Source organism: Oncorhynchus masou, chromosome 1 (genome assembly GCF_036934945.1).
Source record: "Oncorhynchus masou masou isolate Uvic2021 chromosome 1, UVic_Omas_1.1, whole genome shotgun sequence".
Lineage (NCBI taxonomy): Eukaryota > Metazoa > Chordata > Actinopteri > Salmoniformes > Salmonidae > Oncorhynchus > Oncorhynchus masou.
The window spans coordinates 54,461,122-54,487,871 of NC_088212.1; the positions used below are offsets into that span (position 1 = coordinate 54,461,122).

At 44.0% G+C, this 26,750-nt stretch overlaps 1 protein-coding gene across 1 annotated transcript in view; it reads left to right on the forward strand.

Annotated features, from left to right (window-relative positions):
* Positions 1-26,750, forward strand: part of LOC135538716 (uncharacterized) — a 68,076-nt gene that overhangs the window by 35,405 nt on the left and 5,921 nt on the right. The window contains exons 6-7 of the mRNA XM_064964915.1: positions 9,841-9,981; positions 14,028-14,221. Coding sequence (XP_064820987.1) covers positions 9,841-9,981; positions 14,028-14,221 — 335 coding nt within the window. The remainder of the gene's footprint in view (positions 1-9,840; positions 9,982-14,027; positions 14,222-26,750) is intronic.

Sequence of the window (26,750 nt, forward strand, 5' to 3'; positions counted from 1 at the left end):
AAATAAGAATTTGTTCTTAACTGACTTGCCTAGTTCAATTAAACAATATCAGCTATCTTTTTTTAAAGCAGTAAACGAGGCTGAATTAACTGTTTCACTGTCAGACTAGGCTCCGCTGATTGCCAGGTATAGCAGTGCTAAGATTTTGGGACTGTTGTTAGGACAGTTTTATGTAGGCCCTAACAGTTTGTGGACACTGTTTCTCACTGTTGTAGTGCAATTCATGCTGGACTCAGGCCAAAACAAAGGTCAATGGGTAACCAAGCTTGTCACCCAAACATGAGAAAGAATGAAGTCTCATCTGTTGTGTCACTGCAAGTGCATGTATGCACTAGAGGTTTCACATAATGCCTCCAATCTTTTCTCTTGTCACTCAGTGTACCTAAAATGTCCAATAAAGTCCTTTTGAACCGCTCAACAGGATTACCACAGGGGTGGTAAGGGGTTGTTCGTGATTTGACGCCAGCAAAGGAACATCATTCTGATATCAACAAAATTGGTGCCTTGGTCTATGACTTCTCTGAGGAAATCTATAATGTAAAATCAAATTGTCCCAAAGTGCTCTGGCGGTTCTGTCTATAGTTGGGATAGCTAAAGAGTACTTTGTAATATGATCTGACATTACTAAGATGTTTCTGGTGTCTGAATTGTCAGGTTCAAGTGAGAGAATCTATACAGACTAGTTCTAGGGGTATAGATGTTTTGATATTCACTAGGTTTGCAGATTTTTTGCACTCAGACGCAGCACCTCAGACTTTTTGTACACTTGTCCACTTCAAACTCCATTCTAGGCCAGTAAAAGTAGGCACTTGCAAGAACCAGAGTTCTCATGTGCTGCTCCAGATCAAAAGAAATTGTCTGGGGACACACACAGTACGCTGCTTGAAAGGCACATCAGTTGACACTTTGATCCTATGTTTCACTCCAGATATATGGCCTATATCAAAATCATGCATGGCGAAAGCATCTGGGACCTTTCGATCAGTTTCTTAATCACACGTTCGCAGAATTAAGGTGCACCTGGCAAATATTTAAAATGAATGTCAGACGACTGAAAAGTTGACTGTTCAACACAGATAACTGTCTCTGGGGATTCGTCATGACAAGTTTGTACCGTTTCTCTTCCATTGATAGTTTTGACCCATTCCACTGCACGTACATCTGCAATGACTATTTTTGGTGCGAGTGTAATATCATGCTCTGTCCCATTCTTCATCAGAACATTGTAGTTCACAGACTCTGCCTGATACAACACAAGTAGCCCTCCTGGCAAACTTGGATCTGAAGGCTCCTCTAGCACAGAACACTTAAACTCATCAACACTGCCGATGAATTCACCGGAGACTTCAACAGTTTCCCCCTTTGAGACCAGTGACCGGCTTGCTGCTGTTCACTTGTAACTGTCCATGACGGGGGACGTTACTCGATGACAGACAGCTCGCAGTACATGGACAAAGTCTCTGCAAATAGTGAGTTGGTCAACAGCGCTGTCACCTGTAATATCTCTACAAGACCTAACAATAGGCTTCAGAAAATATGTTCCTATGATTTGGTTACCTCAGAACAGATTGTAGAAAATGATGCAGACTCGTACATACTTTTCATTTCAACCATTTAATGTCTGATGTCCCAAATGCTTTGCTAAATATTGATGTAAAAAAAAAAGAAAAAAAAAGAAGGAGCTGTTTCACTTGATCCGTTCTTACTGCAGACCTATGTTTTACTTGAAAATATTATCAGGTATAATCCCCTACTTTTTCCAAATTTAGTTGTGTTACAGCCTGAGTTTGAAATGTATTCAATTGAGATTTTGCGTGTGAAAATGTGAATTTTGTTTTTAGACATTTTTACAAATTCATAAATTAAAAGTTGAAATGCCTTGAGACTAAGTATTTTTCTCCGAAATACGATTAGGAGTAAAAATTTGCTGACCAAGTCATATGTTGCATGGACTGGGTAAAAATAAAAAAGCAGACACTGAATATCCCTACGAGCATGGTGAAGTTACTAATTATGCTTTGGATGGTGTATCAATACACCCAGTCAATACAAAGATACAGGCGTCCTTCCTAACTCAGTTGCCGGAGAGGAAGTAAACTGCTCAGGGATTTCAAAATAAGGTGATTTTAAAACAGTTATAGTTTAATGAATGTGATAGGAGAAAATTGAGGATGGATCAATCACATTGTAGTTACTCCACAATACTAACCTAAATGGCAAAGTGAAAAGAAAGTAGTCTTTACAGAATCAAAATATTCCAAAACATGGATCATGTTTGAAATAAGGCACTAAAGTAATATTGCAAAAACATTGACTAAGAAATTAAATCTTTGTCCTGAATACAAAGCATTATGTTTAGGGAAAATGTATTTAGTTATCTTATTTTCAATGAAGGCCTAGGAACAGTGGGTTAACTGCCTGTTCAGGGGTAGAACAACAGATGTGTATCTTGTCAGCTCAGGGATTTGAACTTGCAACCTTCTGGTTACTAGTCCAACGCTCTAACCATGAGGCTACCCTGCCACCTCAAGCCAACACATCACTGAGCACCACTCTTCATATTTTCAAGCATGGTTGTGGCTGCATCATGTTATGGATATGCTCGTGATCGGCAGGGACTAGGTATTTATTTTTAGGATGAAAATAAAAAGAATAGAGCTAAGCACAGGCAAGTTCCTAGAGGAAAACCTGGTTCAGTCTGCTTTCCAACAGCCACTGGCCTAGTAACGGTGTTGACTTAAATTGTCAATCTATATCAAGACTTAAATGGCTGTCTAGCATTGATCAACAACCGACTTGATAGAGCTTGACGAGTTTAAATAAGAATAATGGGCCAATATTGTACAATCCTAGTATTTCAAAGCTCTTAGAGACTTACTTAAAACCTCTCAAGGTATGTGGGATGCGTCCCACCTGGCCAACATTAGGTGAAATTGCAGAGCGCCAAATTCATAACATACAAGTGTTATACATCGACTTAAAGATGAACTTCTTGTTAATCCAGCCGCTGTGTCAGATTTCAAAAGGCTTTACAGCGAAAGTATACCATGTGATTATCTGATGACAGCGCCCAGCTCACAAAAGCATACAATTATTTTCCAGCCAGGTAGAGGAGTCACAAAAGTCAGAAATAGCAATAAAATGTAGCACTAACCTTTTATCTTCATATGGTTGCACTCAGAAGACTCCCAGTTACACAATAAATGTTCATTTTGTTCGATAAAGTCACTCTTTATGTCCCAAAACTCAATCTATATCAAGACTTAAATGGCTGTCTAGCATTGATCAACAACCGACTTGATAGAGCTTGACGAGTTTAAATAAGAATAATGGGCCAATATTGTACAATCCTAGTATTTCAAAGCTCTTAGAGACTTACTTAAAACCTCTCAAGGTATGTGGGATGCGTCCCACCTGGCCAACATTAGGTGAAATTGCAGAGCGCCAAATTCATAACATACAAGTGTTATACATCGACTTAAAGATGAACTTCTTGTTAATCCAGCCGCTGTGTCAGATTTCAAAAGGCTTTACAGCGAAAGTATACCATGTGATTATCTGATGACAGCGCCCAGCTCACAAAAGCATACAATTATTTTCCAGCCAGGTAGAGGAGTCACAAAAGTCAGAAATAGCAATAAAATGTAGCACTAACCTTTTATCTTCATATGGTTGCACTCACAAGACTCCCAGTTACACAGTAAATGTTCATTTTGTTCGATAAAGTCCCTCTTTATGTCCCAAAAACTCAATTTTGTTCAGAAATCCCATGGCTCCAAGGAGGTCACAGCAGGCAGACGAATACATAATAAAAGTTCCGGTAAAGTTTATTGAAACATGTCAAACGATGTTTGTAATTAATACTCAGGTTGTTTATTGTTTTTATAATCAATAATTTTTCAATAGAAAGGAAAAATAACAAAAATAACAAAGTTCCTCTGACCAAAATGGCTGTTTACTTGTCGTTTTTCAAAATAAAAGCCTGAAAATGTCTAAAGACTGACATCTAGTGGACTCCATAGGAACTGTAATCTGATTCCTAACCCATTATATTATCTATAGACATTGAGTTTAAAAACAGCCACATTAAAATAATTCCACTTCCTGGATGGATTCTTCTCAGGTTTTTGCCTGCCATATCAGTTCTGTTATACTCACAGACATTATTTTAACAGTTTTGGAAACATTAGAGTGTTTTCTATCCAAATCTACCAATTCTATGCATATCCTAGCTTCTGTCCCTGTTTGAAAATAATTTAATCTGAGACATGATTAGGAATCTGAGCATGGTACTTTCAAAAGTTAGGCCTACCTTTACATGACATACAGTAGACCAACCGACACAGAAAAATGTAAGCGTTAACTGCTGGCTACTCTTCTTCCTTAACCCAATGAGAGTAAGTGTTTCCTTAAAAGCTGTCTGGGTTTAAACATCCATTTTACAGAAAGTGAATAGCTTAGTCAATTGATAGTGACAGAATTAGATTACTTCCCAAATAAAGTAATTTTTCCTTCCCTCAGCTATGGAAGGTTGTATAAACGCAACATGCAAAAATGTCAATGTTACAGTTCGTATAAGGAAATCAGTCAATTGAAATAAATTCATTAGGACCTAATCTATGGATTTCACATGACTGGGCAGGGTCACAACCATGGGTGGGCCTGGGAGGGCATAGGCCCGCCCACTGGGGAGCCAGGCACAGCCAATCAGAATGAGTTGTTTTTTTTTACCACAAAAGGGCTTTATTATAGACAGAAATACTGCTCAGTTTCAGGAAATCCAGCAGGTGATAAAGCCGGATGTGGAGGTCCTGGGCTGGCATGATTACATGTGGTTTGCGGTTGTGAGGCTGGTTGAACGTACTGCCAAATTCTCTGAAATGAAATTGGAGACAGCTTATGGTAGAGAAATTAACGTCCAATTCTCTGGCTACAGTTTTGGTGGACATTCCTGCAGTCAGCATGCCATTTGCATGCTCCCTCAAAACTTGAGACATCTGTGACAAAACTGCACATTTAAGAGTGGCCTTGTATTGTCCCCAGAACAACGTGCACCTGTGTAATGATCATGCTGTTTAATCAGCTTCTTGATATGCCACACGTGTCAGGTGGAGGGATAATTGAAGAGAAATTCTCACTAACAGGGGATGGTAACACATTTGTGCACAACATTTGAGAGAAATAATATAAGCTTTTTGTGCATATGGAACATTTCTGGGATCTTTTATTTCAGCTCATGAAACATGGGACCAAGACTTTACATGTTGCGTTAATATTTTTGTTCAGAATAGCTATCAAAGTTGACCTCCGGTACTCCTTCTCATCTTCCATCTTCCTTCTCCTTCTCATCTTCCTGCTCTCAGAACATAGGCTATAGGCTAGTCTGCAGGAAAGATATTGTATTTTTTGGACTAGGCCTTAACAACAAAACAATAATTTGACTCTCCTCCTGAACTGCCACTGTAGGCCCACACAGCACAGCATTGGTTAGGCAGCACAAAAAAAGGGTTTTGATCAGCATGACCAGAGCAGGCTGTACATTTCTGTAAACTTAGCACTGGTAAGGCGAGTTCAAATGTGTCATAGGCCTACATGAGCCCCATGTCCTTAACAAACTGTTTTGAGTACAGCCGTTTTAGCAACCCTCTGACCGACAAGCCTCTTGTCACACCACTGCCAGAGAGAGAGACCTAAGACAAGGAAGAACCCACTATTTTACCTATAGGCTGCTATAGCCTACATATTTATTCAGTTTGTCATGCTATCATTTTCATGGAATGTTTGTTGTAATTCAATATAATTTAGAATTTATCAGAATTCATTTTCCATAAATATTTTTAACAGCTCTGTGTATTCTCAAATTGAAAAAAAGTGAGGGAGCGTCGCTCCACCACACTACAGCAGCACTACATCCCTGGCAATGTAATGAACACGAGGGGAGACAGAGACCTGGTTTCAAGTGCAGGGGACTGTCACGCGGAATGACACTGGAGATACGAAGCAGGTACGAGGAGGAGGACATTTAATTATAATGGACAGAGACGAGACAGGAACATCGTCAGAAACAAATTCAAAAGACAAAAACAATACAATGCGGCAGCGGGGAACAGAGCAAGGGAACAGGAGGAAAAGAACATGTATTGAGTCCGTGTGAGTCCAATAATGCTGATGCGAGTAATCTGGTGCCTTCAAGCGCCAGGGGAAAGTAAGAGCGGGAGCAGACGTGACAGGTGTTTATTGCAAAGGACCACGGGAGGAGGCAGGTAGCTGGGTCCAGGGGCAGGCAGAAGGTCATACACAAGGGGTCCAAAAGGGCAACAGTGCAGGCAGGGAAAAGGCTTGTAACGTAGTCCAGGAGATCAGGCAATAGGTAGATAACAGGAAATCCGAGGCTAAAGGACAGGAGATATGCATGTTTCCAGCCAGTCATTCTCAACCCTGTACACACTCACAGCAGAGATGGGTCCAGCTAGCATAAGCACTGTGTGGTTCCCTACAAAAGCCCCATAAATCCTCACAGCAGAGCTGGGTCTGGCTAGCATAAGCACTGTGTGGTTCCTACAGAAACGTTTGTAGATTCTTTTAAAATGCATTTTTTTATTTTAGACAATTATTTGATGATAACAGGCCTATACATACATTCATAATCCAGTAGTACACATGTATTGTAACCTGTGGCAATTTTAGCATGTAAATCTTTGTCACGGTCTTCCTCCTCTTCATCTGAAGAGGAGAGGCGAGAAGGATCAGAGGACCAATATGCGGCGTGGTATATGTTCATAGTGAATTTTAATAAAGAGAACACTGAACACTATACAAAAGAGTAACAAAAAACAATCAACCAAATACGACCTGACACAAGCCACTAACATAGACAATCCCCCACAAACAAACAGTGCAACCCAGGCTACCTAAGTATGATTCTCAATCAGAGACAACTAATGACACCTGCCTCTGATTGAGAACCATACTAGGCCGAAACATAGAAATCCCAAATCATAGAAAATCAAACAGACTGCCCACCCAACTCACGCCCTGACCATACTAAATAAATACAAAACAAAGGAAATAAAGGTCAGAACGTTACAATCTTGGTGGGACAAACCAAAAATTATGCATGCCAGCTGGAACGATGTGTGTTGAGAGTCAGGAAGCAAGTTTAGGGAGCGAATAATTTAATGAACGAAACATAATACGAACAATGCACAGACAGGAACAGAAACAATAACGCATGGGGAAGGAACCAAAAGGAGTGACATATATATAGTGAAGGTAATCAGGGAAATGATGGAGTCCACGTGAGTCTGACGCGCAGGTGCACATAACGATGGTGACAGGTGTGTGCCATAACAAGCAGCCTGGTGACCTAGATGCCGGAGAGGGAGCACACGTGACAGTACCCCCTCCCCAACGCGCGGCTCCAGCTGCAGGACTCCAACCAAATGACGATCCAGTGGAACATAAGCGGACCGAACCCCTCTGCAGAGGCGTGGGAAACCTGTCAATCCTGCTGAGATGCAGTAGCATGGCGACGTAGAGCGCCGAAGAGAGAGCATACATGACAGTACTCCCCGGTGGGTTCGCCTCCAGCCGCAGGACACCAACCCAAGGGACGATCCCGGTGATCAGGATCGGACCGGTCACCCTTGCTGATGGTGCGGGAACCTGTCGCCGGCTGGAACGCGGGAACTTGACAGACCGGCTGTGGCAGGGGAACCTGGCAATCCAGCTGAGGCACGAGAGCCTGACGAGCCGGTGGACGCAGGGGAGCCTGGCGATCCGACGAAGACATGAAAGCCCGACAAGCTGGCTGAGGAAGGGGAGCCTGGCGATCTGGCTGAGGCATGATAGCCTGTAGCGGTTCACAAAAATAAATAAGCGAAACATAATACAAAACAAGAAACACAAACAACGCAGACATGAAACAGAAACAATAACACCTCGGGAAGGAACCAAAGGGAGTGACATATATAGGGAAGGTAATCAGGGAAATGGAGATCAGGTGAGTCTGATGACTCGCAGGTGCACGTAACGATGGTGACAGGTGTGCGCCATAACGAGCAGCCTGGTGACCTCAAGGCCGGAGAGGGAGCACACATGACACCAGCAAAGCCACTACACAACACTAAACAATACATTAATTTCACTATGACGGTGACAAACGGTGCCCAAAACTGTTAGGGCCTGCATAAAGCTGTCCCAAAAGCAGAGCTTACTTTACAACCGCTACAAATGGCTATCGGAGCCTTGTCTGGCAGTGTAACAGTTAATTCAGTCTCATTTACTGCTTTAAAAAAACATGGCTGACTTGCTGAAACAAATGTGGTTTCTACTGACAATTGAGATGTTCAAATGATGGCATAAGGGAACGAAGATTGGATAAGAGGCAATCCGTAATTTTGATTAAGACATTAATGAGCGAACTTGGAAGGAAGTAGTCAATAAAACAATTTGTATTGCACTTTTGAAATGTACAGCGACAGAATTCAGAAAATGGGCCGTTATTATAGTATTGTCCCTGTACACCAAGTCAGAACCATAGGAGAAATAAAGTATTCATATAAGCAGACAATGAAAGCTCCTACAATATTCAAAGATTGCATTTCTCTAAAACAGTCTATAGGCTACATGCACACCACCAAGTCAGAACAGTAGACTAAGTTATGAGGGGGAAACGGACCAAATTATTAAGGTGAGGCATATGGGCTAATAACAGCTTACTACACAACATACACATATGTATACTGTAGCTAAGAAAGTCATGCTATCTCCCTGGCATATTACATATTTTATGCAGCAGCATACAATACATTTTTGGACTTTTGGACCTTGTTGTGCTGTGCTCACTTGAACAGGAAGGTGGCGCTGTGGCCCTTCTTGTGGGCAAATTGTGTCATCAAAGTCTGGCATTCTATGGATTTATGGTGTTTTCAAGACAACTGTGAACTCGGGAAAAAACAATGTTAAATCATGTCAGTGATCTTCAGGTCGGAGCTCTAGAAAGAGACCCGAGTTCCCAACTTGGAATTCCGAGTTTTTCCAGTAGGAGCTCGTTTTTTTCCTGAGTTCCCAGTTGTCTTGAACTCACTGAAGTCTGAGATTTCCGAGTTTCAAGTTTCCAGTTGTTTTGAACGCGGCAGAAGTCATGCTGAATTGACAGCATGGCCAATGTATTCAAACTTTTCTGTCCCATGGTGTTGCATGTGAATCTTTATCCTTTTAAGCTCGGAAAAGAGACCCTTAAACACAGACTTGGACAACACAACCACTCCACTGAATGTAAATCTTTGGCAGCACCTGAGGGGCTTGAATTTCCGAGCTCTCCCTGTTGATTTTGCTGTGATGTGTCCCCATAAGTGACAGAACACTGAGCCAATCATGGTGCAACTAGAGGACATTACCAACCCCTATAATCCGTATTTCCCGCTGGCTGCCCCACGACTATAGAAAGCACTAAACTATCGTGCATTTTGGAGATGCCATACTCAAGGAAGCAAAAAAGATGTTTGTATGCAGATTTATTAACTCTGTTTTTCAAATGTTTTACATTGTTTGCAAACTGATATGTGACACGTATAAATGTCACAGTAACATGCAAAACAGGAAACCGCCCCCAAAAAATGTATTCAAATTTTGTTAGCAAAACAGGTGGGGTTCAAAACATGTGGGGCTCTGCTCCACCTGCCCTGATTGACAGCTCGCCACTGATTGTAACAATCAGGAGACAGTTGGGATTGCTTTAAGTGCAAATGTTATATAATTACATATAGATTAAGTAATTCATATGATCTTTGTGAAAAGATCATATTGATGGCATCAGATATACTGTGTTTCCACCAGACATTGACGAGTGTGCGGAGGTCCTGATCCAGTGCCACATTCACTCCCGCTGTGTTAATCTGCCGGGCTGGTACCACTGTGAGTGCAGGAACGGTTTCCATGACAATGGCTCCTACCTGATCGACGGGAGTTCCTGCATCGGTTAGTCTGCAGTCATTTTATTCCACCTCTGTTGTTTGTCTCCATCTCTACTGCTCCTGTCCATCTTGGTCTTCTGTAGCTCAGTTGGTAAAGCTGTATATTGCTTGGGATTAAAACTGTCACACATTACAGGGGAGGGGGAGGGGACTGTTAGCATGGCTATGCAGATTTCTTTTATGCTGCATGTTGCAGTCTTTTGTTGTGTAGTCTGAATAAATTAATGAATGAATGGAATTTGATTTGCACATCATGAGAACAGCAATAATAAAATATATAAATAGTAGACACGGACTAACAATCAATGAGAATACAACATACAACATGAATGTATATATAAATCAATATCAAATAATGTTTAGTGCATTACATGTGATCCCAATCTCTGTTACTGTCAGAAGAGCATGATTTCTCCAATTAAGTCAGGATGTAGCGATGCATCAATCATGCAGAGTTACCCTGTGTATTCCTGACCATTGTAACATCACTATCTATAATTAAAAATGTACAGTGGCTTGCGAAAGTGTTCACCCCCCTTGGCATTTTGTTGCCTTACAACCTGGAAATAGAATGGATTTTGGGGGGGTTGTATCATTTGATTTACACAAAATGCCTACCACTTGCAAAATATTTTTTATTGTGAAACAAAGAAATAAGACAAAAAAATGAACTTGAGCGTGCATAACTATTCACCCCCCCCAAATTAAATACTTTGTAGAGCCACCATTTGCAGCAATTCCAGCTGCAAGTCTCTTGGGGTATGTGTTTATATGCTTGGCGCATCTATTCGCTGGGATTTTTGCCCATTCTTCAAGGCAAAACTGCTCCAGCTCCTTCAAGTTGGATGGGTTAGCGCCATCCATCATTCCTTCAATTCTGACCTGTTTCCCAGTCCCTGCCGATAAAACATCCCCACAGCATGATGCTGCCACCACCATGCTTCACTGTGGGATGGTGTCTCTGTGTGATGAGGTGTTGGATTTGCGTCAGACATAATGTTTTTCTTAATGGCCAAAAATCTCAATTTTTGTCTCATCTGACCAGAGTACCTTCTTCCATATGTTTGGGGAGTCTCCCACATGCCTTTTGGCGAACACCAAACGTGTTTGCTTATATCTGTCTTTAAGTAATGGCTTTGTTGTGGTGCGATATTCTTTCCATTTTTTATGGTGCTCTGTGGGATGTTCAAAGTTTGATCTTTTTTTATAACTCAACCCATATCTGTACTTCTCCACAACTTTGTCCCTGACCTGTTTTGAGAGTTCCTTGGTCTTCATGGTGCCACCTGCTTGGTGGTGCCCCTTGCTTAGTGGTTTTGCAGATTCTGGGGCATTTCAGAACAGATGTATAAATACTGAGATCATGTGACACTTAGATTGCACACAGGTGGACTTTATTTAACTAATTATGTAACTTCTGAAGGTAATTGGTTGCACCAGAGCTTGTTTAGGGGCTTAATAGCAAAGAGGGTGAATACATATGCACGCACCACTTTTCAGTGAAAAATGTTATCTTTCAATTCACAAATTTGGAATATTTTGTGTATGTCCATTACATGAAATCCAAATAAAAATCACAGGTTGTAATGCAACAAAATAGGAAAAACACCAAGAGGGATGAATACTTTCACAAGGCAGTGTACTATGGAAAGCTGTTAATTAGATCATATCTATTTTGATTAAATTACAAATGGCGCTGAAGGAGAGCGATGCCGTCTTATCGACTCTTAATAACCAACCATGCTATTTTGTTTGTTTTTTCGCGTTGTTCATAATTTCTTGTGTGCATAATGTTGCTGCTACCATCTCTTATGACAGAAAAGAGCTTCTGGACATCAAAACTAGGATTACTCACCTCAAATTGGATGAGGAGATCTTCTTAAATGAGTCGGACGCGAGGGATAGACCCAGATCCCCGCGATTCGATGGAAATGGAAACGTAGGATTCGCGGAAAGAGATCAGGATGCCTTGTGAGGATCAGGCGACGAGTGGCTAATCTGCCCTTGCCTTCCCTTCTGCTAGCTAACGTTCAATTGCTGGAAAATAAATGGGACAAACTGAAACCACGTATATCTTACCAACGGGACATTCAAATCTACATGTTAAATGTGCAACCAAAGAGAAAAAAAATCTATACCACCTTTACTTCACACACGGAGACGCGTACAAAGTTCTCCCTCGCCCTCCATTTGGCATTCAGATCATAACTTATCCTCCTGATTCCTGCTTACAAGCAAAAATTTAAACCCGAAGCACCAGTGCCTTGGGCTATAAAAAGTGGTCAGATGAAGCAGATGCTAAACTACAGGACCGTTTTGCTAGCATAGACTGGAACATGTTCCGAGATTCTTCCGATGGCATTGAGGAGTACACCACATCAGTCACTGGCTTTATCAATAAGTGCATCGAGGACGTCGTCCACACAGTGACTGTACTTACAAAACCCAACCAGAAGCCATGGATTACAGGCAAAATTTGCACTGAGATAAAGGGTAGAGCTGCCACTTTCAAGGAGTGGGACTCTAACCCGGAAGCTTATAAGAAATCCTGCTATGCCCTCCGATGAACCATCAAACAGGCAAAGCATCAATACAGGACTATGACCAAATCGTACTATAAGGGCTCCGACGCTTGTCGGATGTGACAGACCTTGCAAACTTTTACAGACTACAAAGGGAAGCACAGACGAGAGCTGCCCAGTGACACAAGCCTTCCAGATGAGCTAAATAAGTTCTGTGCTCGCTTCGAGACAAATAACACAGAAACATGCATGCTGTTCCGGACGACTGTGTGATCACCCTCTCCTCAGCCGATGTGAGTAAGACCTTTAAACAGGTCAACATTCACAAGGTAATCCGTGTCAGACGTGTACTCCAAGCATTCACTGACCAACTGGCAGGTGTCTTCATTGACATTTTCAACCTCTCCCTGTCTGTCTGTAATGTCAACATGTTTCAAGCAGACCACCATTGTCCCTGTGTCCAAGAACACAAAGGTAACCTGCCTATATGACTACCGACACGTAGCACTCATATCTGTAGCCATGAAATTATTTGAAAGGCTGGTCATGGCTCACGTCTATATGAGAATGATATTCATTGACTACAGCTCAACCCTCCTGTATTCCCTGTTCACTCATGACTGCACGGCCAGGCACGACTCCAACAACATCATTAAGTTTGCTGATGACACGACAGTGGTTGGCCTGATCACCGACAATGATGAGACAGCCTATATGGTGGAGGTCAGAGACTTGACTGTGTGGTGCAAGGACAACAACATCTCCCTCAATGTGATCAAGACAAAGGAGATGATTGTGGACTACAGGAAAAGGAGAACTGATTATGCATCCATTCTCATTTGCGGGGCTGTAGTTGAGCAGGTTGAGAGATTCCAGTTCCAACAAACTAACATGGTCCAAGCACACCAAGACAGTCATGAAGAGGAAACGACAAAACCTATCCCCCCTCAGGAGACTGAAAAGATCTGGCATTGGTCATCAGATCCTCAAAAGGTTTAACAACTGCACCATCGAGAGCATCCTGATGGGTTGCATCGCTGCTTGGTATGGCAACTGCTTGGCATCCGACCGTAAGGCGCTACAGCTGGTAATGCGTACGGCCCAGTACATCACTGGGGCCAAGCTTCCTGCCATCCAGAACCTATATTATAAGTGGTGCCAGAGGAAAGGCCATAAAATTGTCACCCAAGTCATAGACTGTTCTCTCTGCTACCGCATGGCAAGCGATACCAGAGCGCTAAGTCTAGGTTAAAGAGGCTTCTAAACAGCATCTACCCCCAAGCCATTACAGCCCCCCCCCCCCCCACGCTGCTGCTACTCTCAAATTGATCAGAACTATAATGTAGACATTGTTAATGTTGTAAATTACTATTGTAGCTGGAAACGGCAGAGTTTTTATGGAATATCCCCCCCACCACCACCCCCAACCCTCTAGACTAAACTGGAGTATGGAGAGGGGAAAATGGAGTCACAAAGAAAGCCACACATTCTTGTCTTTGATAGGTAAAGCAGCTATTCTCTGTTTCAGACATTGACGAGTGTGCCACGCAGACACACACCTGCTGGAACGACAGTGTGTGTGTGAACCTTCCAGGTGGTTTTGACTGTATGTGCACATCTGGACCGACCTGCAGTGGAGACTGTCTTTACGAGGAGGGCCTCAAACACAACGGACAGGAGTGGAACCACAGCCTGGACCACTGCTCCCTCTGCTCCTGCAAGGTAGGGCAAACACACACACAATCACATTCTGCTACCTCTGCTCCTGCAATGTAAGACTAACACACACACACCACACCTACATGTGAGCCAACGCTCATCCAAGAATGCACTCACACTGACACTTCACTGTGTTAACACACAGACAAACGTATGGGTGTACACGCACACACACAAGATATAGCTTTTCTGACTTACACACATCTCCACCTCACAACTACTTTGTTAGTGGTTACTACCTAGTAAACAGGAACAAAGCAAGAAAATACAGAACGACACATACACGAAACGACTATCTGCACACACACTCACATCTCGGTTCCCGCTGTAACATCACACACTACTTCAAAGTCAAGACAGAGAATGAAGACAGAGAACAACACACACTTCTACTCTGTCACACACACACACATACACTCAAACTCCCTGCTGGTTCCTGGTCTTGCTGTAATATAGCAAGTAAAACACTGGAATGGTAGATTTGCAGTAGAAGAATGTGCAAAGTAGAAATAAAAATAATGGGGTGCAAAGGAGCAAAATAAATAAATAAAATAAATACAGTAGGGAAAGAGGTAGTTGTTTGGGCTAAATTATAGGTGGGCTATGTACAGGTGCAGTAATCTGTGAGCTGCTCTGACAGCTGTTGCTTAAATATAGTGAGGGAGATAAGTGTTTCCAGTTTCAGAGATTTTTGTAGTTCGTTCCAGTCATTGGCAGCAGAGAACTGGAAGGAGAGGCGGCCAGAGAAAGAATTGGTTTTGGGGGTGACCAGAGAGATATACCTGCTGGAGCGCGTGCTACAGGTGGGTGATGCTATGGTGACCAGCGAGCTGAGATAAGGGGGGACTTTACCTAGCAGGGTCTTGTAGATAACATGGAGCCAGAGGGTTTGGCGACGAGTATGAAGCGAGGGCCAGCCAAAGAGAGCATACAGGTCGCAATGGTGGGTAGTATATGGGGCTTTGGTGACAAAACGGATTGCACTGTGATAGACTGCATCCAATTTGTTGAGTAGGGTATTGGAGGCTATTTTGGAAATGACATCGCCGAAGTCAAGGATTGGTAGGATGGTCAGTTTTACAAGGGTATTTTTGGCAGCATGATTGAAGGATGCTTTGTTGCGAAATAGGAAGCAAATTCTAGATTTAACTTTGGATTGGAGATGTTTGATGTGGGTCTGGAAGGAGAGTTTACAGTCTAACCAGACACCTAGGTATTTGTAGTTGTCCACGTATTCTAAGTCAGAGCCGTCCAGAGTAGTGATGTTGGACAGGCGGGCAGGTGCAGGCAAGATTGGTTGAAGAGCATGCATTTAGTTTTACTTTTATTTAAGAGCAATTGGAGGCCACGGAAGGAGAGCTGTATGGCATTGAAGCTTGCCTGGAGGGTTGTTAACACACTGTCCAAAGAAGGGCCAGAAGTATACAGAATGGTGTCGTCTGTGTAGAGGTGGATCAGAGACTCACCAGCAGCAAGAGCGACATCATTGATGTATATAGATAAGAGAGTCGGTCCAAGAATTGAACCCTGTGGCACACCCATAGAGACTGCCAGAGGTCCGGACAACAGAACCTCCGATTTGACACACTGAACTCTATCAGAGAAGTAGTTGGTGAACTAGGCGAGGCAATCATTTGAGAAACCAAGGCTGTCGAGTCTGCCGATGAGGATGTGGTGATTGACAGAGTCGAAAGCCTTGGCTGGATCAATAAATACGGCTGCACAGTAATGTTTCTTATCAATGGCGGTTAAGATATCGTTTAGGACCTTGAGCGTGGCTGAGGTGCACCCATGACCAGCTCTGAAACCAGATTGCATAGCAGAGAGGGTATGGTGAGTTTCGAAATGGTTGGTAATCAAATCAAATGTATTTATATAGCCCTTCGTACATCAGCTGATATCTCAAAGTGCTGCACAGAAACCCAGCTTAAAACCCCAAACAGCAAGCAATGCAGGTGTAGTAGCACGGTGGCTGGCTTTCGAAGACCTTAGAAAGGCAGGGTAGGATAGATATAGGTCTGTAGCAGTTTGGGTCAAGAGTGTCCCCCCCTTTGAAGAGGGGGATGACTGCAGCTGCTTTCAAATCTTTGGGAATCTCAGACGACACGAAAGAGAGGTTGAACAGACTAGTAATAGGGGAGGCAACAATTTCGGCAGATAATTTTAGAAAGAAAGGGTCCAGATTGCCAAGCCCGGCTGATTTGTAGGGGTCCAGATTTTGCAGCTCTTTCAGAACATCAGCTGACTGGATTTGGGAGAAGGAGAAATGGCGAAGGCTTGGGCAAGTTGCTGTGGGGGGTGCAGTGCTGTTGACCGGAGTAGGGGTAGCCAGGTGGAAAGCATTGCCAGCCGTAGAAAAATGCTTATTGAAATTCTCAATTATAGTGGATTTATTAGTGGTGAGAGTGTTTCCTATCTTCAGTGCAGTGGGCAGCTGGGAGGAGGTGCTCTTATTCTCCATGGACTTTACAGTGTCCCAGAACTTTTTTGAATTAGTGTTCTGCTTGAAAAAGCTAGCCTTAGCTTTTCTAACTGCCTGTGTATAATGGTTTCGAGCTTCCCTGAAAAGCTGCATATCACGGGAGCTGTTCAATGCATAAACAATTCCAAAATGAGTGTGACAACCCTGGTTTCAGCAAGTCCCAGTTCAGTTGGGAGGCGTGCACTGTAGAGGTTTTCACGCGCAGATCCAGATCCAGAATTCGAAATAATGTCATAGGTCTGGGTTTGATCTGATAGTCATGAGTCTCCGGTATGCGTAATTGTAACTGTCTTGTCTGGAAGGACACATACAGAACTGAATGGGACCGACTGCTGCAGTAGAGAGAGAGATAGAAATTGTACTATTTATGCTGCTGCTCTTGCTTTTCACGAGAGTGGCGCATGTAGCTTGTTGTCGTTGTCAGGCAATAGGCTATAGTCATAGAGCCTCTGTGTGTGGCAAAGGTTAGGAGGTATCTAATCAATTGAAGATGGGATTAAAATGATGGAATGGGGGGGATCACGTGACCCTTGAACGAGATGGCCGCATGAACTAAGAGCTCCGCACAAGTAGTTTCCAATTCCTAATCTTACCTCCACTCCAAGTTCAAACTCATTTAGCTTTAGTAAGAAAAAGTCATGGCGGCTACAAAAGGCGACACTACAGGTGACATTTTTACCCGGACTCGAGTATTAGCGACGGAAAAAGCCTCCAAGAAGAAGCTAGCTTCAGAAAAAACTAGCGCCATTAGCCAGAAGCAAGAGAACCCGCTCCCCCCTGAGGCACAACTAATGCCAACCTCGCACTCTGTCGAAGACATCCTTTCTGAGTTGGGATCCCAACGTACAGAACTAAACACCAAATTAGATGCCATTAACTCTCAGCTCAGTGCGATAGGGGGCAAGGTGACAATCCTGGAAAACGCTTTGCCTGACATCAACAACAAGATAACCATAAACGCGGGCGCCTGGACGAGGCAGAGTGGCGAATCCTATCCATGGAAAACTTATTGACAGATGCCATGGAAACAATAGCATATGCTAAAATGAAAATCGACCATCTGGAAGAGAAATCAGAGGACCTGGAAAAAAGGGGGCGAAGGAATAATTGTGTTCTATTCAATCTGGGTGAAAAAGAAGAGGGAAACATGCCACTGATCCGCTACCTGCAAGACAAACTTCCCGAGTGGCTCCACCTGTCCACCGACAGGCCCATAGAACTCGAGAGAGCTCACCGAGCACTGAGTCCCCCACCAGCAGCCAGACAATTGTACTACTGGTCTGCCCAAATCAGCAACATGCTAACATGGATCACAAACAGACAAGAGTCAACGTGGATTCAGATAGAAGCCCAATCCTGTGGTTCATTGCCCTTAAGCTCAATTATATTCATGAATAACTTTAGTGAAGTGGGCAACATAGCCAAAACCTTTGTGATTTACAGCACCCTACTAGCGTGGAGGGACTGTAAGAAATAACTGGGCATTTCCTCCCAAATATGTTCTCACTTGCCTATAGTAGGCAACCCAGACTTGCCAAAAGCCCTGAGGGATGCCAACTTTAATCTTTGGCATACTCTAGGAATCAGGACCTTTTCAGACCTATTTCATCAGAAAAACACTGAAATCCTTTCAAGAGCTCTTCAGTGAATTCGATGTGCCAAGATCCATTTTTTTTTTATATCTTCAAATTAGACATGTAATTTCCTCATTTACCTCCAAGAGGAGGTTTAGAACTCAGGTGAATGAAGTTGAAACCCTTCTTGTCACAGCACAATCCATTAAAGGCTAAATATCTTACATCTATAGACTCCTTTCTGAGAAAGGAGGCTCCTCCTTTACTCCTTTGAACATAATCTGGGAAAAGGACCTTGGTCTGACTATCAGTGGTGAGTTATGGGCGGAGGTTTGCGACAGGGTATACTGCTCCTCTACCAATGTAAAAATTAAAGATTCTAATTATACATTTTTGTACAAATTTTATTATACTCCTTTGAGACTCCATAGAATGAAAACAGATATGTCTCCTAACTGTAAAAGATGTACCTCTGAAAGTGGAACCTATATGCATGTATTTTGGAGCTGTAGAGAGCCAGATTCTGGCAATCGATACGTACTGCTGCACAGAAAATACTAGAGGTACAGTTTGATATGACCCCGTGTATCTATCTTCTTAATGCCCAGCAGGACTTTGTTCTTGATCCTGACAGAGAAAATTTGCTTATGACTATTACATACTTTGCTAAGAAATGTATTCTTCTATTGTGGGCCTCTAATACCCCTCCTACATTTAAAATGTGGATTGACCAGATTGTTGACTTTCTCCCTCTTGAAAAGCTCACTTATGACCTCCACAAGAGACAGCCCAAGTTTGATAGACTCTGGTCTCCACTACTCAACTATATTTCAAACTGGACAGACTGAACGGGGTGACTAGGGAAATGCGCAGATACATGTTGTGTAAGGTACTGTAAAACCTAAAAACTAATTATTGGCCCGTCGTCTCAGCGAATGCTAGAAATAGCTGATAAGAACTTTGATAGTGCTGCTGCAAGTGTTATATATGTTTTTTTTGCGTTTTAATTTTAATTTTCTTTTTTGAGTATGTGTGCGTATGTATGTATTTATGTATGTATGGGTATGTGTGTGTATGTATATATGTTGTTATGTACTTGAGTGAAGACCCAAAAGCGGTTTTAACAGAAAACAGAGTTCTTTAATGAAAAACAGGAATGGCATAAATCCTCTTCCAACGTAGTCAATGGAACAAAAGAACGTAGTATAATGCAGGATGCACCTGCCAGGCAGACTCCGACAGGATAGGACAAGGTGGAAGCAAACGGGACGACAGCTTGCTTCTGGCATCAAAAACACAAACAAGAATCAGACACTGAAAGTAGCAGGAACAGAGAGAGAAATAGAGACCTAATCAGAGGGGGAAGAGAGAACAGGTGGGAAAGAGTGGATGAGCTAGTTAGGGGAGATGTAGAACAGCTGAAGAATGAGAGACAGAGAAGGTAACCTAAAAAGACCAGCAGAGAGAGACAGAGTGAAGAGAAAGGACAGGAACAGACATAACAAGACATGACAGTACCCCCCACTCACCGAACGCCTCCTGGCGCACTCGAGGAGGAAACCTGGCGGCAACGGAGGAAATCATCGATCAGCGAACGGTCCAGCACGTCCCGAGAGGGAACCCAACTCCTCTCCTCAGGACCGTACCCCTCCCAATCCACTAGGTACTGATGACCACGGCCCCGAGGGCGCATGTCCAAAATCTTACGAACCCTGTAGATGGGTGCGCCCTCGACAAGGATGGGGGGGGAGGGACGAGCGGGGTGCCAAGAACGGGGCTTAACACAGGAGACATGGAAGACCGGGTGAACGCGACGAAGATAGCGGGAGAAGAAGTCGCACTGCGACAGGATTAATGACCTGAGAAATACGGAACGGACCAATGAACCGCGGGGCCAACTTGCGAGAAGCTGACTTAAGGGGAAGGTTCTGAGTGGAGAGCCATACTCTCTGACCGCAACAATATCTAGGACTCTTGGTCCTACGCTATTAGCGGCCCTCACAGTCTGCGCCCTATTACGGCAAAGTGCCGACCTGACTCCCTTCCAGGTGCGCTCGCAACGCTGGACAAAAGCCTGAGCGGAGGGGACGCAGGACTCGGCGAGCTGAGATGAGAACAGCGGAGGCTGGTACCCGAGGCTACTCTGAAAAGGAGATAGACCGGTAGCAGACGAGGGAAGCGAGTTGTGGGCGTACTCTGCCCAGGGGAGCTGTTCTGACCAAGACGCAGGGTTACGAAAAGAAAGACTGCGTAAAATGCGACCAACAGTCTGATTGGCCCGTTCGGCTTGACCGTTAGACTGGGGATGAAAGCCGGACGAGAGACTGACGGAAGCCCCAATCAAACGGCAAAACTCCCTCCAAAATTGAGATGTGAACTGCGGGCCTCTGTCGGAAACGACGTCAGACGGAAGGCCATGAATTCGGAAAACATTCTCGATAATGATCTGAGCCGTCTCCTTAGCAGAAGGGAGCTTAGCGAGAGGAATGAAATGAGCCGCCTTAGAGAATCTATCGACAACCGTAAGAATAACTGTCTTCCCCGCTGATGAAGGCAGTCCGGTGATAAAATCTAAAGCGATGTGAGACCTCGGTCGAGAGGGAATGGGAAGCGGTCTGAGACGGCCGGCAGGAGGACAGTTCCCAGATTTAGTCTGCGCGCAGACCGAACAAGCGGCGACAAATCGACGCTCACGTTCCCGAGTGGGCCACCAGAAACGCTGGCGAATGGAAGCGGCGTACCCCGAACGCCGGGGTGGCCGGCTAACTTGGCAGAGTGGGCCCACTGAAGAACGGCCGGACGAGTAGGAACGGGAACGAACAGAAGGTTCCTAGGACAAGCTCGCGGCGACGGAGTGTGAGCGAGTGCTTGCTTTACCTGCCTCTCAATTCCCCAGACAGTCAACCCGACAACACGCCCCTCAGGGAGAATCTCCTCGGGGTCGGTGGAGACCTCAGAAGAACTGAAGAGACGAGATAAAGCATCAGGCTTGGTGTTTTTTGAGCCCGGACGATAAGAAATAACAAACTCGAAACGAGCGAAAAACAGAGCCCAACGAGCCTGACGCGCATTAAGTCGTTTGGCTGAACGGATGTACTCAAGGTTCCTATGGTCAGTCCAAACGACAAAAGGAACGGTAACCACTGTCGCCATTCGCCTAGGGCTAAGCGGATGGCGAGCAGTTCCTCGATTACCAACATCATAGTTACGTTCTGACGGCGATAAGCGATGAGAGAAAAACGCGCAAGGATGGACCTTGCCGTCAGAGAGAGAGCGCTGAGAAAGAATGGCTCCCACGCCCACCTCTGACGCGTTCAACAACAAACTGACTAGAGATGTCAGGTGTAACAAGAATAGGTGCGGATGTAAAACGATTCTTAAGAAGATCAAAAGCTCCCTGGGCGGAAACGGACCACTTAAAGCACGTCTTAACAGAAGTAAGGGCTGTGAGGGGAGCTGCCACCTGACCGAAATTACGGATGAAACGACGATAGAAATTAGCGAAGCCCAGAAAGCGCTGCAGCTCGACGCGTGACTTAGGAACGGGCCAATCAATGACAGCCTGGACCTTAGCGGGATCCATCTTAATGCCCTCAGCGGAAATAACGGAACCGAGAAAAGGGACAGAGGCGGCATGAAAAGTGCACTTCTCAGCCTTCACATAAAGACAGTTCTCCAAAAGGCGCTGGAGGACACGTCGCACGTGCTGAACATGAATCGAGAGAGACGGTGAAAAAATCAGGATATCGTCCATGTAAACGAAAACAAAAATGTTCAGCATGTCTCTCAGGACGTAACTAGTGCCTGAAAGACAGCTGGAGCGTTAACGAGGCCGAAAGGAAGAACCCGGTATTCAAAGTGCCCTAACGGAGTGTTAAACGCCGTCTTCCACTCGTCCCCCTCCCTGATGCGCACGAGATGGTAGGCGTTAGGCGTCTGAAGACATAAGAGGAAGCGGATAACGATTCTTAACTGTTATGTCATTCAGCCCTCGATAATCCACGCATGGGCGCAGGGACCCGTCCTTCTTCTGAACAAAAAAAAACCCCGCTCCGGCGGGAGAGGAGGAGGAGACTATGGTACCGGCGTCGAGCGAAACCGACAAATAATCCTCGAGAGCCTTACGTTCGGGAGCCGACAGAGAGTATAATCTACCCCGGGGGGAGTAGTTCCCGGAAGGAGATCAATACTACAGTCATACGACCGGTGTGGAGGGAGAGAAGTGGCCTTGGAACGACTGAACACCGTGCGCAGATCGTGATACTCCTCCGGCACCCCTGTCAAATCGCCAGGCTCCTCCTGTGAAGAAGAGACAGAGGAAACAGGAGGGATAGCAGACATTAAACAGGTCACATGACAAGAAACATTCCAGGATAGGATAGTATTACTAGACCAATTAATAGAAGGGTTATGGCGCACTAGCCAGGGATGACCCAAAACAACAGGTGTAAAAGGTGAACGAAAAATTAGAAAAGAAATGGTTTCGCTATGATTACCAGAGACAGTGAGGGTTAAAGGCAGCGTCTCACGCTGAATCTTGGGGAGAGAACTACCATCTAATGCGAACAAGGCCGTGGGCTCCCTAACTGTCTGAGAGGAATGTCATGTTCCCGAGCCCAGGTCTCGTCCATAAAACAGCCCTCCGCCCCAGAGTCTATCAAGGCACTGCAGGAAGCAGATGAACCGGGCCAGCGGAGATGGACCGGAAAGGTAGTGCGTGATCCAGAAGGAGAGGCCTGAGTAGTTGCGCTCACCAGTAGCCCTCCTCTTACTGATGAGCTCTGGCTTTTACTGGACATGAGGTGACAAAATGACCAGCGGAGCCGCAGTAGAGACAGAGGCGATTGGTGATTCTCCGTTCCTTCTCCTTGGCCGAGATGCGGATACCCTCCAGCTGCATAGGCTCAGCATCCGAGCCGGCGGAGGAGGGTGGCAGTGATGCGGCAGGTGGCAGTGATGTGGAGAGAGGAGCAACGGAGAACGCGAGCTCCTTTCCACGTGCTCGGCGACGAAGATCAAACCGTCGCTCTATGCGAATAGCGAGAGCTATTAAGGAGTCCAGACTGGAAGGAACCTCCCGGGAGAGGATCTCATCCTTAACCTGACGAGGAGACCCTCCAGAAAACGAGCGAGCAAAGCCGGCTGAGTCACTAGAGGCAGCGAGAGTGCGAAACTCAATAGAATAATCCGTTATGGATCGATTCCCCTGACATAGGGAAGACAGGGCCCTGGAAGCCTCCTCCCCAAAAACAGAACGGTCAAAAACCCGTATCATCTCCTCCTTAAAGTCCTGATACTGGTTAATACACTCAGCCCTCGCCTCCCAGATTGCCGTGCCCCACTCACGCGCCCGTCCGGTAAGGAGAGAAATGACGTAGGCGATGCGGGCTGCGCTCCTGGAGTAAGTGTTGGGCTGGAGAGAGAACACCACATCACACTGAGTGAGGAATGAGCGGCACTCAGTGGGCTCCCCAGAGTAACACGGCGGGTTGTTGATCCTGGGCTCCGGAGACTCGGAAACCCTGGAAGTGGGCGGTGGATCGAGGTGGAGTTGGTGAACCTGTCTTGTGAGGTCGGAGACTTGGACGGCCAGGGTCTCAACGGCATGTCGAGCAGCAGACAATTCCTCCTCGTGTCTGCCTAGCATCGCTCCCTGGATCTCGACGGCGGAGTGAAAAGGGTCCGGGCCGCTGGGTCCATTCTTGGTCTGATTCTTCTGTTATGTACTTGAGTGAAGACCCAAAAGCGGTTTTAACAGAAAACAGAGTTCTTTAATGAAAAACAGGAATGGCATAAATCCTCTTCCAACGTAGTCAATGGAACAAAAGAACGTAGTATAATGCAGGATGCACCTGCCAGGCAGACTCCGACAGGATAGGACAAGGTGGAAGCAAACGGGACGACAGCTTGCTTCTGGCATCAAAAACACAAACAAGAATCAGACACTGAAAGTAGCAGGAACAGAGAGAGAAATAGAGACCTAATCAGAGGGGGAAGAGAGAACAGGTGGGAAAGAGTGGATGAGCTAGTTAGGGGAGATGTAGAACAGCTGAAGAATGAGAGACAGAGAAGGTAACCTAAAAAGACCAGCAGAGAGAGACAGAGTGAAGAGAAAGGACAGGAACAGACATAACAAGACATGACATATGTATGTATGTATGTATGTATGTATGTGTATATATATATATATATATATGCACCAAGGAAAATAAATAGATAAAGTCAAATAAAAATAAAAACATTTGTTTTTCTTAATCTTTCATTTTAATTGTATTTTTATTTTTTCAAATGTACTATTATATTTTATGACTTTATTTTAATTTTTTTATCCTGTCACATCTGTGAATGTGGAATGTGTTTTGTTGGTTGATTGAAAAACAAGAAAACTTATTAAAACTTTAAATTGAAGAAAAAAATGATGGAATGAAAAGGTAAAGGAGAAGGATAGGTTTTTTATTTTTTATTGTGCTTTGGTAGGCTGCATTTTGCATTCATAAAACATGTCACTGGCCATTCTAAAACTGCGCTACTTCCGGACCGGTCCATTAATCATTTGTTTTGGCTGCATATTGTTCAGTCATGTCACCTCATTCGCTAGCTATAGCCAACAACCTGGATGCGTTCAGCAGGAGGCAATGTTTTAGAAAGTTCAGAAATATGCTATGTAGAACAAACATGAGTGCCAAAATTAAGTCTAGTCAATTAGCCTAGCTAGCAAATGTTAGCTAGCTGAGATCGATGTCCATTACTGAGCTGGAATAAATTAGCATAATCAAAAAATCTCCATATAAATCCATCACATTTTAAGAATCTAGAAAAACGAACCGCTTTCTTGGGAACCATGCATTTTCTCGTTGCGGCCCGTTGTCCAGCCCTTTGTCCACTGATCTCCACGGATGGTTGTCGGCATGGTTGTATGCTCTGCAAAAACACATTCACGTTTTTAGGACACAATTATTGATTTTAATACCCAGTGTACCTACACATCGATAGGCTATATACACTGAAACCAAAATACCTTGTAGTTTTGGTGATCCTCTCAGCTCCGGCTCATTTTCAAGTCCTAACCCTGGAACGGGGAGTCGCCCTGATGCCTGGGTTTGCATTACAAATGAGGGCATAAACTAGTGCCAGCAGAGTAAGTAGTATGTAGTATGTATGTAGTAAAATAAAGGTTAAATAAAAATAAATAAATTGAAGACCTACAACTGGCAACTGGCATCAACTGAAAACATTAATCTGTAATGATGCAATTCCCCCCTTTACCCTCCTTCTTTGCAAGAGTCTATTCTGCTAATAGCCCATAATGGGTGGATGGATGGCTTAATTTGTATTCCAATATATTGAATCAATGTATTAATTACAGTCATTTACCATTCTCATTTTCGGACTGGAAACGTTTCCTGTGTTACAATCGCATTTTCATGTCCTTGTTTAAAAAAAAATACTATTTTGGAGATTATTTTGTTGTCAAATAACCGAAAGTGAGCAGTTGTAATAATCTGAATAAATGTGCTTGCTGCAAAACGGATTAAGTATCATTTTTGTATGTCTGATGTTTTTAGTGAAAGGTCTAATGCTTCAATATTTCAATTCTGCCCTCTGAATTCATATTCATTATATAAATAGGCCCATGTGCAACTTTATCAGAACCGCAACATGTCAGCTAAAACTATTTAATTCATGAATGCATAAAATTAACCAAAGTCAGCCTTTAAATGATTTATTATCCAAATGTTTAAAGTGCGTGTAGGCAACGGAGAGAATGCATTTGACTGTTAGTGCTTTCAGGAGGAACGGAAAACTGTGTGACAATATCAAAGTATCAAAAGGAAGGCTTTTGATACTGTTAACAATGAGATTCTCATCACAAAATTGTCCAAGTTCAACTTTTACCCCCGATGCCTTGAGATGGATGAAATCATACCTTGAAGGCAGAACTCGGTGTGTCAGAGTGAGCAATGAGCTGTCGCCCACTCTTAGCTATGGTGTGGGAGTGCCCCAAGGGGCAATATTGGGGCCCCTCCTGTTCAGCCTGTACATTAATGATCTGCCTTCTGTCTGTACTGGGTCTGAAGTTCAAATGTATACAAATGATACAGTGATATACAGGTATGTGCATGCAAAGAGCGTGTTTGCATCAATGTGAAAAAAACTGTTTGCATGTTCTTCACAAAAAGGGCAACAGATGCTACTGAGCCAGATGTCTATTGTGTCAGGGAAGTATCTGATTTTATGCACCTTGGCATCATATTTGATTCCAATCTCTCTTTTAAAAGCATGTGATAAAGGTAATTCAAACCTAGCTAATTTCCGATTTATACAAAATTGTTTGACTACAGAGGAAGCAAAACTGTACTTCAAATCTATGATACTCCCCTGCTTGACTAGTTGGGCCCAAGCTTGCTGTACAACATTAAAACTTATTCAGTCTGTCTACAAATAGGCTCTCAAAGTGCTTGATAGGAAGCCCAAT